The sequence below is a fragment of the Triturus cristatus genome, chromosome 6, assembly GCF_964204655.1.
Source record: "Triturus cristatus chromosome 6, aTriCri1.1, whole genome shotgun sequence".
Lineage (NCBI taxonomy): Eukaryota > Metazoa > Chordata > Amphibia > Caudata > Salamandridae > Triturus > Triturus cristatus.
In genome coordinates this window covers 1,063,181,951-1,063,195,590 of record NC_140589.1, presented here as the reverse complement: position 1 = coordinate 1,063,195,590, position 13,640 = coordinate 1,063,181,951, and the positions used below count along the sequence as shown (strand labels likewise).

Below are 13,640 nucleotides of genomic sequence, written 5' to 3'. Positions count from 1 at the left end.
CACACTGGACTTAAAAGATGCGTATTTCCACATACCCATACACCCATCACACAGAAAATATCTCAGGTTCACTATTCAGGGGCATCACTATCAGTTCAAAGTTCTCCCCTTCGGAGTAACAACGGCACCCAGGGTCTTTACCAAGTGCCTAGCAACAGTGGCTGCACATCTACGGAGACAACACATCCACGTCTTCCCTTACCTGGACGACTGGCTTGTTCAGGCAAAGTCAGCCCAGCAATGTGCCAGCCACATGTCCCTCACCGTTCACCTTCTTCACAGACTGGGATTCTCACTAAATTACCCAAAATCACATCTCCAACCCGCACACGTACGACAGTACCTGGGCGCGACCATAAACACTCTGGCAGCCACAGCTCAGCCAAATTTAGTGAGGATCAACAGCATGCAACTGCTGATCACAAAGTTCAAACCTCAACACTCCCTTCCTGCGCGAGTGTTCATGCAGTTGATAGGCATGATGGCCTCCTGCATTTTCATAGTCCCGCACGCGAGACTACATATGCGCCCGCTTCAGGAGTGCTTGGCACGTCAATGGAATCAGGCTCACGGACAATTAAAAGGCCTAGTGTTGGTGAGCGGTCGGGCATACAACTCTGCATTGGTGGAATCCACAAAACCTTTCCAAGGGCCAACCGTTCCAAGAGCCTGTTCCACAAATAATACTGACAGCGGACGCCCCTCTCCAGGGATGGGGAGCTCATGTACTCCATTATACAGTGCAGGGACTATGGACGACACAGCAAAAGAAGATGCACATCAACGTTCTGGAACTGATGGCAATCTTCCTAGCCATGAAGGCATTCAAAGTACACTTGTGCAACAAAGTTGTGTTGATCCGGACGGACAACATGACTGCCATGTACTACATACAGAAGCAGGGAGGAACGCACTCTCCACAGTTGTCTCATCTGGCTCAGAGCATGTGGAAGTGGGCCATTCAGAGGAACATATTCCTCATGGCGGAACACCTCCCGGGCAAGGACAACCAGATGGCGGATCTGCTCAGCAGACACAGCCACCAGATGCACGAGTGGGAGCTACATCCGTCAGTACTCCAACCGTACTTCCAACAGTGGGGTCATCCACAGATAGACCTATTCGCCACAAACGAAAACGCAAAATGCCAAAGCTTTGCCGCCAGGTTCCCACATCCGCAGTCACAGGACAATGCGATATGGATGAATTGGTCCGGCAGATTTGCGTACGCTTTTCCCCCAGCGCCATTAATACCGCTAGTGGCACGCAAACTGCGACAGCACTCACTGACACTCATCCTAATTGCTCCCACATGGGCACACCAACCATGGTACACCACCTTTCTAGAACTTTCCGTGGTGCCGCATCAAAGGCTGCGGATCAAACCCGCACTTTTAACGCAGAACCATGGTGAAATTCAGCACCCAGATCCGCAACAGCTGAACCTGGCAATCTGGCTCCTGAAGTCTTAGAGTTTGGCTACCTAAACCTGCCACCTGAATGTATGGATATCATCAAGGAGGCCAGAAGACCCACTACCAGAGCTTGCTATGCGGCTAAATGGAAGAGGTTTGTCATTTACTGCAACAACAATGACATTAACCCGCTGGACGCATCCATTCAAAACATCTGTTATCTCTTACACTTATACCGATGCAATCTGGCATACAACTCCATACGTATCCATTTAACCGCGATAGCAGCCTATCTTCAAAACAGGCAGCACCTCTCTTTATTCAGAGTGCCTGCCATCAAAGCGTTCTTAGAGGGACTCAAACGAGTAATTCCCCCAAGACAACCACCGGCACCAGTGTGGAACCTCAATGTGGTCCTCACCAGATTAATGGGTCCACCTTTTGAGCCTCTCCATTCATGTAAGATTCAATTCCTCACCTGGAAAGTAGCTTTCTTAGTGGCAATCACTTCGTTAAGAAGAGTTAGTGAACTCCAGGCACTAACCATTCAAGAGCCATTCATACAGGTTCACGCAAACAGAGTTGTACTACGTACCAACCCCAAATTCATGCCTAAAGTGATATCGCAGTTCCACATGAATCAGACTATTGAACTGCCTGTTTTCTTTCCAAGTCCACAAAATGTCGCAGAGAGAATGCTCCATACACTAGATGTAAAGAGGGCCCTCATGTACTATATAGACAGGACAAAGGATTTTAGGAAAACAAAACAGCTTTTCGTTGCCTTTTCTCCACAACACAAGGGCAACGCCATTTCCAAAGCAGGGATAGCCAGATGGATCGTTAAATGTATTCAAATTTGCTATCAAAAAGCTAAACGCACCTTAACGATTCCCCCACGAGCGCACTCAACACGAAAGTTAGGGGCGTCCATGGCTTTCCTGGGAAACATTCCTTTGCAGGAAATATGTAGAGGAGCCACATGGTCCACTATACATACATTTACCAAACACTACTGTGTAGATGTACACTCAACACAGCAGGCAGCTGTAGGACAGGCTGTTCTCAAAACTCTTTTTCAGACTGCTGCAGCTGGCACGGGCAGCCGCCGCTAATGGAGGGACTGCTATATAATCTATGCACAGATATGAATTCAGCAGCCCACATGCCTCGAACTGAATATGCTACTTACCAGTATGCATCTGTTCTTGGCATGTAGGGCTGCTGACATTCATATCGCCCACCCTCCTCCCCGGCGCCTGTAGCGGCTGCAGCACTCAGAATTACTGTATAGCATGGTCATCACTTACTGTATCTACTCCATCACTGCCACAATGGCGAAAAACAATCTAAGGATGGAGAGGATGCCCATGCGCACTGTAGTCCAGAGGAGGAGCCACCCATCTCGTGATACTTCGAAGACTCTTCCAGGACAACAATGTGCAATCATCCGGACCCAACACTAGGCGGCGATCTATGCACAGATATGAATGTCAGCAGCCCTACATGCCAAGAACAGATGCATACTGGTAAGTAGCATATTCAACTTTTGACCCATATAAACAGCAGAGAGCGACTAAAGTCACTCCGCCTCTGATTTCCTCTAACCACAGTGTTGGTAACAGTGGAGCCCTGTAATTGTTTAATTATTAAGGTCCTGATGAATGCCGAGTACCTCTGTTGACAAAAGGCAGAAACATGTCGACCCAATTCCAGACCAAAATTCATACGGCGAGGGGATAATAACTTTCCCATTTTCGCCGTGCACTTGTTTTTATATACCATATAGTCTCCTGGATCATTAAAGGAAATGAGGTTACTATAATGGCTTTTAACTTCACTTATTCACTTTGGGCCCCACTTAGGTAGAAGTGCATCCCTGTCGTCAGGTGTATGCCCGCCCTCTATCAAACCGAGTTTTTAGAGGGCGAGGCCTGGCCAATGATGAAGCATGACACCTGGTGGTGTGTGAGGCCAGTCCGTAACTTTTAGTGAGATGTCCACACTCACATAACACTACTCAGCACTTTTCAGGTCATTCCAATTGGAGCGGCCCCATTTGTGTGTAATAAAACAAGTGCTTAACACACCATCTGATAAGCCTAAGATGTTTGCCAACACTACAACAAAGAGAGCATTTTGGCTTACTAATTTAAGCCCTGTAAGACAAAAAGGGTCCTCTAGACTTTCTACATAGTTTAACTTATTTTGTACACTACATAAAATGCCAGCCTTTTACATATATATGTTAAGGTTGCTAGACGCAGTCTTTTGCTTTAGAACATCATCGCTGACCATCAAATCACTTGGTTTCCATGAGTTCCAGATATTATATTTTTAATCTTTTTTTTTTTTTGTAAAAAAAAAAATATATATATGAATCGTAATGTCATTTTGAGTTTCATATTATTACGCTTGCCTAACAAGTTATTCTATTTTTAGGAAGATATTTCAACATTTCTGTAACCTCCTCTTTTTGCCTCTCAATTTCAGTGAAGAGGAAGCCAAGTTTGGTGCCAGGCGATTAGCTCGTTGTCTACAGAAACTGGGTTTCCAGGTAATCAGAAGGTTACGTTGTATTAGGATTGTAATACATTTTCAGAATGTGATTAAGAACCTAACTAGTAAACCCCACTAGCACTGCTATCCATCATCTGTGCTAACCTGTCTCTTTTGGGACGCCAGGCGCGAGCCCCCTACAGCGACCTCTTTGCTACTGTATACCTTGTTCTGTTTCTGAGGAAGAGCAGCTTGGAGGCTCCCACTGGCTGAACCTTTCTCTTCGCAACATGGGTGGAAGATGGACAGCACCCGCTGTTAACCCACATACTCTGCTGAACACACAGAAAGCGCTGACAGAGGCCAAGGTGAGGCGGCCACCAGCTAGGCTTCAAGTTGCTGGCAGTGATTAGCTGGTTGTAGGTTTCCATACATACCGGTGGTCCCAAACCTGCACTCCAGGGAATCCTACGGAGCCGGCTGTTGAACAGGCACAGATTCGGGCAACGATCCCGTGTGGCCAAGTAAGATTGTGATGGCCCGATCGAAAAAAGATCGCACTTTCAAGGAAATGATAACCAGGCTTGTGGGTGTCCCTGCCAGAGATCGCCCCGACACCCAAGCTGCCTCCAGTACAACAGTGAAGCGGAGTAACCAGTGACGCGTTCCTTCTTGTAACTCTCTTCGGGAAATCCTTTGGGCAATCAAAAGAGACCTCCCAAGTGACATCAAGGAGGTCTGGCGAGACATTGACATTCTGGTGGATTGCATTGCAGCCCTTGAAGACCACAAAAATAGCAGAGAGAAGGAAGTGGAGTTCCTGCAACAAGAAATCATTTGCCTGCAGGAACAGCAAACCGACCTGCAGCCCATGCTGAAGATTTGGAAAATCGATTGCGGCGAAACAACATCCGTATCAAGGGAGTGCCATCGAAAGCAGAAGGCGCAGATACGGTTCGCAATGTCAAGGACCTCTTTCTTCTTATCTTGAAGGGCCCGTAGGACTTTGAGATTAAGATTGATCAGGCACATAGAGTGGGTCTACCAAGGGCGGAGTTGGCCCCTCCCGCTGATATCCTAGTTTGCATTCATGACTGTCAGCTAAAAGAGACTATATTACGCAAAGCCCGTGAGAAACCTCCCGCACACTTCAAGGAACATACTCTGACGCTTTATCAAGATCTAGCAGCGATTACATTACAGAGGTGACTTTGGCCTGGCCACCTTCCACCTCCAAGGCATAGGGTTGCTTATTCCTGGGGGTTATCTGTTCCTGCTTATTTTCTGTCTTGGTGGAAAACTGCATCAGCCAAGGTCCCAGGAAGAAACCTGTTGATACTTGGGCATAGACGTGTCTGCTGGACAAAAACACCACATAAACTCCCCGGCTCCCTCAACCAGTCGCCGGTCATGCTGCCAAATGCGCAAAACAGCATCCAGAAGCACGCGACCAGATCCAGTGACAATTGTACTTGAACAACAGGCAGCGCTGGAGTCATTGCCCGGGTAACTGGCCCAAGCTGAGGTCCTGTGAAATCGCTGGGCATGCAGTAATGATTCAACTTTGAGGTGGGGCGGGAGTGGGAGACCTGAGGTCACAACACAAACCTATTCTCACTGTGATCCATGCATCTGTAAGTAAATCCACCAACATTGGACTTGATGATGCTTTTGTTTTTATTGTTGTTAAATGTTATTTGTTTGATTTAGGGAAAGTGCTGACCTTTGACATTGGCACCTCTAGGATCAGACATGCTCTTACAGGGACTAGGCGGGAACCACCTCTATGACCTGCACACCAATGTAGATCCTCACATTATCAGGCTTTCAGTCGAGTATTTTGGCCATATCTTGAGGCGACTCTAGCTCACTTTGGGTTTGGAGAGAGATTAAGAGCATGGGGACTGAGCTGTTACAGCCACTCTAGCGCAACAGTTGGAGTGAATTGACACCTTTTAGCACCCTTTTCCATTGGTAGAGGCACCTGGCAGGGTGGGCATTATCGCCACTGTTTGCTGTCTATATGGAAACCCTAGCCCAACGCATTCGCAATAAACCTGATGTCACTGAGGTTACCTTTTGTGGGGAACAACACACCATTAGCTTATATGCAGGTGATGTTCTGGTGTCCTTGAATAACCCCGTCATTGCTTTTCTAACTTTCTTAAATTAATTGAAAGCCTTCGGTCATGTCTCTGGATTTGGTTAATGTTAATAAGTCTCAGGTCCTCTGTATGAAGCTGGCTCTGTATGTAGTATACCAAAATGAGGTATAGTGTGAATAGAATGCAGTGGAACCCCAAAGGTAGGCAGGGGTAAAGGTAGATAGCACCTTACTCTCTATTTGTGGTAGTGTGGGCAGGCAGTAAGGCTTTATCAGAGGGTAGTGTTAAGCATTTGTTTTATACACTTGGGCAGCAAATGATCTCAAAGACTGAACTCAGACCAATTTGTTTTTATCAAAAATATTATTTAGTTATTTTATTTCTTAAAACCAAGCTAAGCCTGGTGCAGGCTGGTAAGTGAAATAATACTTTCCAAAATCTTAAGCAATGGTTTACAGTTGAATGCAGGTTCAAATGCAGTTGGTTGAATTACAGGCAAGTCAACAATTCAAAATTAATTTTCAGTTACTTTATAGATTACTATGTACGTTACTTCTTCGAGTACTTTTGCTAATCAGTGTGATATGCTGTGAGAAAGTGGCTCTGTAAATACTGTTCCCAAATAGATTCAGTGTGTACAGAGTCCACAGTCCCCAGAGGTTTGGCAGAGGCTAAAGTTAGATATAACCTTACTCTCTAAAGTGGTAGCTTGGTCGAGCAGTAAAGCAGTATCAGAGGACAGTGTAAAGCTTTTGTTGCACACACTCAGTCAGCAAATGGTCTCACACACTCATTAACTGAACTCTAGGCCAATGGTTTGTATAAAAAAAAATGTTTGTTTTATTTTAGAACCAACAATAGGTATTAAAATATACTTTCTCAGAATGAGATGCTTTAGGTAAATACTTTTGCAATATGCAATTGGCTTTTGTAGAAAGTTACAGGTTGTTGCAATAGGCAACACAATTTTAAACACAATAATGCATTGAGTTCAATGGAAGTTTTAAGTTATTTGCAATAGATTACTTTCAGGATTACTTTTGTGATTCCAGGACTGGATCCTAGATTCAGTCCTGGGACAGTTCTTAGAAACAAGTGATAAAAGTCGACTTAGTTACTGTTATGATTTTTAGGCAATATTTTGCTATTTTAAAAGTCGACACTTGGAAGAAATTTCATAGAAAACAGTCAATGATTCCCCATGGAAGAAAATTCAAGTTGCAGGTTTAGTGTGTTCTTGTTACTTCTGTAATCCCGTACTGGGTACCTAGACTCAGTACTGGGGCCTCTATCTAAAACAGGTAAGTAATTACGTTTTCACAATTTGTACGATTTTTAAAGAATATTTGAAGTTTGCAAAAATCGACACTTTGAAGAAATTTCACAGAAAAACAGTCAATGATTTCCTATGGAAGAAAATTGGGTTACTGGTAAGTACGGTTGTGAATATTTTTCACGGTCAGTGCTGGGCACCAAGATCCAGCACTGGGATCTCTCCTAATAGCAGGTGAGTATTTTCGTTTTCGTTACTCGGCTGATTTTTGGTGAATATTTTATGTTTTAGAAACTCCACACGTAGAAGAAATTTCAGAAGAAACCAGTCAATGTTACCCTATGGAGAAAATTTAGTAATCTGCTTTTGGGTAAGTACTCGACTGGCAGAGTTAAGGTTCTGGGCACAGACTCGGGGGTCTCCCAGGGTCAGGTAGGTACAGTTTTTACACCCTCAGCGGCGCAGGGGCAGCCGGGTGCAGAGTGAGTTAGGCCCAATGTTATCCTATGGGAGGCAGGGGGGCCTTGGTTGGTGGCTGCTGACTAGCAGGCCATGCGGCTGTGGGAGCTGGGCTCCTGGTCACTTGCTCAGGGCAAATGGGGAAGTAGATCGGTGCAGAGGTTACACTGCCAGGGCCACTCGGGCGGCTGGGTGCAGGGTGCTTTTGAGCCTTCGGGCGCTTAATTGATTTCAATGGGAAAAGCTCCGGTTTGGAAAAAGACTGCAAGCTCGGGGACGAAGATTCTTCAGGTACCACCACCACTTCGAGAGGTAAATTGGGTAGTTGGAGTATAGGTAGGTACCCAGAAGTTGGGCGCAGGGGTGCCTTTTGTTGTCGGGAAATCTTACCCTCTGTTGATCGCAGTTGGGGGGGGGTACCTGGTTCTGAGGCTGCAGGCGTCGTCAGGAGCGTCGAGGGAAGCCTTGGGTGCCGGACTCGTGGTCACAGTCGCCGGGGGGTCGTCCTCGTGGTCTTTGTTCACTCCGGCACAGGCCAGGCTTGGCGGGTGCAGTGTGTGCAGGGTTCGCAGTTCCGGGCTGATGCCAGGGATTAGATGCTAAGTTTGAGCAGAGCCTCTGCTCATGGGAGTCCCAGGTGCTTAGAGCCAAAAGGTAGCCAGGTCCTCCGGGGTTTGTGAGGTTGCTAGCCACAAGAGGTGCCGGGTTGTAGCAGGAGCAGGTTCAAGGGTCGAAAGGCCGGTAGGGCTGGTGCCAAAGCTGTTGGTGTCTTCCTCTTCTTAGCAGCTGCACGGCAGGTCTTCTTTGTATTTTGGAATCTGGGGAAGGAAGGTTCAGGGTGCCCCTAAATACCAGATTTAGGGGTGTTACAGGTAGGTGAAGGGCAGGGACCAATGGGTTCCTGTCCTCTGGTACACCCCCTATTCTGCCACTCTCCTGTGGGAGGGGGGCAGTAGCCTAGTCCTGATTGGGTAGGGCCTCCCATCTTCAAGATGGCGAACGCCCGGAGATGTGCTGCACCTCGCCTCCCCCACCTGAGGGGTGGGGTTGGCAGGCTGGCACATCCCCTGTCCTTATTTGGGGTTTCCGGCCAGGCTTCCCGCCAGAGTGGGGGTTGCAAGTGGCATGGGGAAGCTCACAGAGGCGGCATGCCTTTGAAGCTTCCCCCTGCCCATCCTGGGGGAGGAGATCTAGCACCTCGCTCAGGATGTGCATTGTTGCAAGCCCAGGAGAGCAGGGGCTCTCCTACCCAGGGGTCCAGCAACATGTCTGCTGTGTGGCAGCCTAGGCAGCCGACAAGACGTGGATTGTAGGTTAGGTTTCAGGGGGCATCTCTAAGATGCCCTCTGTGGTGCTTAGTACATTAAATCCCACATTGGCATCAGTGCGGGTTTAATGTGCTGAGAAGTTTGATACCAAACTTCTTAGTCTTCAGTGTTGCCTTTAATCTAGAGCAGATGGTACAGTGGTAGGTTCAGTGTTGCCTTTATGGTGCTGTGGAGTTTGTGTTTGACAAGCTCTCAGCACCATGTACTCTTAAATGGCAGCACTGCACTTGCAGTGCCCAGGAATGGACCTGGGTACTGTAGAGGCACAGGGCTCATGCTCCTGTGCCCACACCACTGGCATAGGGCACCCAGCTAGAGGGCAGTGTAGGTGGTAGGCATGACACACAGGGATGGGTGCCATGTCGACTCTTTGTTTTGTCTTGTACCCAAACACTCAGCCTGCAAGGGCAGTGTGTGTGTGTTAGGGTACAGGGCCTCTAAGGGTGGCACAATGAGTGCTGCAGCCCTTAGAGGCCTTCTCTGGTCACAAGGCCCTGGGTACCTAGGGTATCATTTACCAGGGGCTGACATGTGGCCAGGGTAAGTCGAAAGTGTCAACATTATTTGATTGTCAGTGTGACTGTGGTGGCAAGATCAGCACACAGAATCTTGAGACCTTCCCTTAGCAGTGTGATATCTTGGTGGAGTTCCATTATCTAGATGTTCATCCACTCATACACAAGCATTTTACTGGCAAACTAGGCAATTCCCTACTATAAAATAATGTTCGAGGCATATGAGCTGCAGATTGTACACTTAGCATTGATCGCCATCTGGTGTTGGGCCCGGATGTTTGCAGTTTGTTTTTGTTCTTTGGACAGTCTTTGGAAGTCACGAGTTCGGTGACTCCTCCTTCGGTCCGTACTGCGCATGGGCTTCGGCTCCATCCTCAGATTGTTTTTTTCCGCCATCGGGCTCGGATGTGATACTTCGTGCTCCGGCTTCGAACTTCTACGGTTCCAGTCTCGACGGAAAATCCTCGTTTCTTCGAGTTTCTTCATCTTCATCCCTTGAAGCGGCACTTTTCTCCATCCCGTACATCGGCACCGGCCTTCGGGCCCTCCTCGACTCCGGTCCCAGCCGATGGAAAGGACTCCGTTCAAAAAGTGCCCAAAATGTGGGTCTAAATTTCCCCACACCGACCTCCATCAGGTGTGTAACCTTTGCCTCTCTCCAGAACACGAGGCTAGAGACTGCCCCGCCTGTAAGTCTTTTCGATCAAAAAAGGCCATCCGGGATCGAAGAGCTCGACGCACCATGGCGCACTCATCGTCCGCAGCTCCACCGGACATCTTCGGAGACGACGCCGAAGCTTCGGGGCAACTACACACCGAGCAGGAGGACGACTTCGTCAGCGCTTCCGAGGCCGACAACTCCGACGTGGAGGACATCACACCGGCGCAGCGGGTCGTGAGTACTGTACCCCCTCCCACCCCCGCGCCCAAAACCAAAGAGACTCCGGTTACACCCTCGCCTGCAGGCCTGGGCAAAACCAAGCACACAGCTTCTATCACCCCACCTTCGGGCCCGGTGTCGAAGCCTCAAAAGTCTCACGGCAGCTCGGGCTCGAGCCAGCCGACGCCTGGTGCCGAAAAACACCATCCGGCACCGAAGAAAGTGATACCCAGCTTGACTCCTAAGCCACCGGTGCCGAAGCCTGGACTCTCGGTGCCGACCAAACACAAATCTGTCGGCACCGACGCTCCGGCGCCGAAAACTCCTTCGACGCCGAAAAAACCGGAGGCTCCCAAAAAGCATGGCGCACAGAAACCATCGAAGCCCTCTGCTCCGAAACCATCGGCGCCAGCGGACGATTCGGCGCCACTGGACCTCTTTACACCAGACCCTTTGCAAAAGACTCTATCTAAAGATGCAAAGACTGGGCTACTGACTTTAATTGTCAAAAAAAGACGTCTTGACACACCGGCTCCTCCTCCACCACCCAAGCGGAAGGACTCTGCTACTTCTCCTCTCAGAGTACCCTCCCCATTACCTCCTCCTCCACCTCCTCCACCTCCTCCACCCCCTCCCCCTCCCAGGTCTCCGCCACCCTTACCTTATCACTCCCCGACCCCGTCCCCAGATCCGGATTTCGGGGATCCACATTATGACCCAGCGGACGCCCCAATGGACTCCACTCCACCGGGGACCCCAGACCCATGGGAAGACTACCATAACCCTGACATACCTGATATGCCTCAGGACGACCTATACCCATCCAGGCCGTCTCCTCCAGAGGACTCCTTAGGTTTTCACCACTTACTGCAGAGAGCAGCACACTACCATGGGGTGCAAATGCATAGTGAACCAGTGGAAGACGACTTCCTACTGGACACATTTGACATTCAGGACAAGTCCACGTCTATCTTGCCCATGCTTAAAGGTGTCACCAAGCATGCTGCAGAGGTGTTCAAAGACCCTGTCAGGGCCAGGGTATTGAACCCTAGAATAGAAAAAAAGTACAAGGCGGCACCCACAGACCCTGCATACATCAAGGGCCCTGCTCCCTTAGATTCCCTAGTTGTGTCCACAGCTAGAAAGCGGGCTAACTCCCAGTCCTCAGGAGAAGCCCCACCGCCAGATAAAGAATCCAAACTTCTAGACGCGTCTGGCAAACGCACCGCCTCCCAAGCTGCAAACATGTGGCGCATTGCAAATGCACAAGCGCTACTTGCGCACTATGACAGAGCACACTACGACGAGCTTGAGGCTCTTATGCAGCACCTCCCCGAAAAACACAAACGCAAGGCTCATGACCTAATACAGGAGGGTAAACTAATTACTAACACCTCTATTAAGTGTGCCCTCGATGCAGCTGACACTGCTTCTAGAGCCATAAACACTAGTGTCCTGCTTCATCGTCATGCCTGGCTCGGGATCTCAGGGTTCAAGCCTGAAGTCCAGGCGTCCATACTAAATCACCCCTTTGACCAACAAACTCTCTTTGGGCCAAAGGTGGACGAAGCATTAGAAAAGATGAAAAAGGACACAGACACAGCAAAGTCTATGGGGGCACTACAATCACAAGCCCCCAAGCGCTCCTTTCGACGCTCATCCTTTCGTAGCACAGGCAGAGGCTACTCCACCGATACCGCCTCTACCTCCTACAAGTCCCCTCCTCAAAATACCTTTTCAAAGGGCAACCAAAGGGGTGGGTACAGAGGCAACAACAATAAGGGCAGGGGCAAAACTAACACCACCCGTTCTGCCACCCCGCCCGCACAATGACTTCCCTTCGCTCCCCCCAGACCATTCCACTCCAGTCGGGGGCAGACTACAAAACTTTATACACGCATGGGAGTCCATAACATCGGACAAATGGGTGACCCAAATTATTCGGTTAGGGTACTGTCTCGAGCTAACATCTACCCCACCCAATATCCCACCAAGACACCGTCCAATGTCTCAGGAATATTCCACACTACTCAAACAGGAGGTGCTCTCCCTCCTCCAAAAACACGCTATAGAGCAGGTCCCCGTCAATCAGCAAAATCTAGGGGTCTACTCTCTGTATTTCCTGATACCGAAGAAAGACGGGACCCTGAGGCCCATTCTGGACCTCCGGCCTCTCAATGCATACATACATTCAGACCATTTCCACATGGTCACCCTACAACAAGTCCTCCCGCTCCTCTGTCAGGGAGACTTTCTCACTACCTTGGATCTGAAAGACGCATACTTTCACATTCCAATACACCCTTCTCACAGGAAGTACCTCAGGTTAGTAGTGGACGGTCAGCATTACCAATTCACGGTTCTCCCCTTCGGGGTCACCACCGCACCACGGGTGTTTACCAAATGCCTAGCGGTAGTAGCAGCACACCTCAGACGTCAACAGATTCACGTCTTCCCCTACTTAGACGACTGGCTCATAAAAGCCGCGTCCTACCACCAATGTGTGCAACATACAAACAGCACCATCCAACTGCTCCACCAGCTAGGCTTCACGGTGAACTACCAAAAGTCCCACCTCATACCATCTCACACAAAGCAATATCTCGGGGCCACTATAGACACCTCCAAAGGTATTGCCTATCCAAACTCAGCCAGAATCGCAAGCATACAAGCCTTGCGCAAAACATTCCTTCCTCAACACTCTCTTCCAGCAAGAGTGTTTATGAAGCTCATAGGAATGATGGCGTCTTGCATTTTCATAGTGCCCCATGCAAGACTTCACATGCGTCCACTTCAAGAGTGCCTAGCACAACAGTGGAACCAGGCCCAGGGTCAGCTGACGGATCTGGTGTTGGTGGACGGCCGCACCCATCACTCTCTGCAGTGGTGGAACACCACAAACCTTTCCAAAGGGCGGCCGTTCCTGGACCCGGTTCCTCAGGTGATTCTAACAGCGGACGCATCGCTCTCCGGCTGGGGAGCGCACCTCTTACACCTCACCATGCAAGACAACATGACTGCAATGTATTATATCCAAAAACAGGGGGGTACACACTCTCCCCAGCTCTCCCGCTTAGCCCAGAGCATATGGAGATGGGCAATTCCCCAAAACATCTTTCTCCTGGCACAGCACGTTCCAGGCGTACAAAACACCATGGCAGATCTG

The 13,640-nt window shown here is 49.0% G+C and overlaps 1 protein-coding gene across 2 annotated transcripts in view; it reads left to right on the top strand.

The window, feature by feature from the left end:
• Positions 1-13,640, top strand: part of TBPL1 (TATA-box binding protein like 1) — a 190,841-nt gene that overhangs the window by 79,307 nt on the left and 97,894 nt on the right. For both annotated transcript variants that reach the window (XM_085611898.1, XM_085611899.1), the window contains exon 6: positions 3,909-3,972. In XM_085611898.1, coding sequence (XP_085468024.1) covers positions 3,909-3,972 — 64 coding nt within the window. The remainder of the gene's footprint in view (positions 1-3,908; positions 3,973-13,640) is intronic.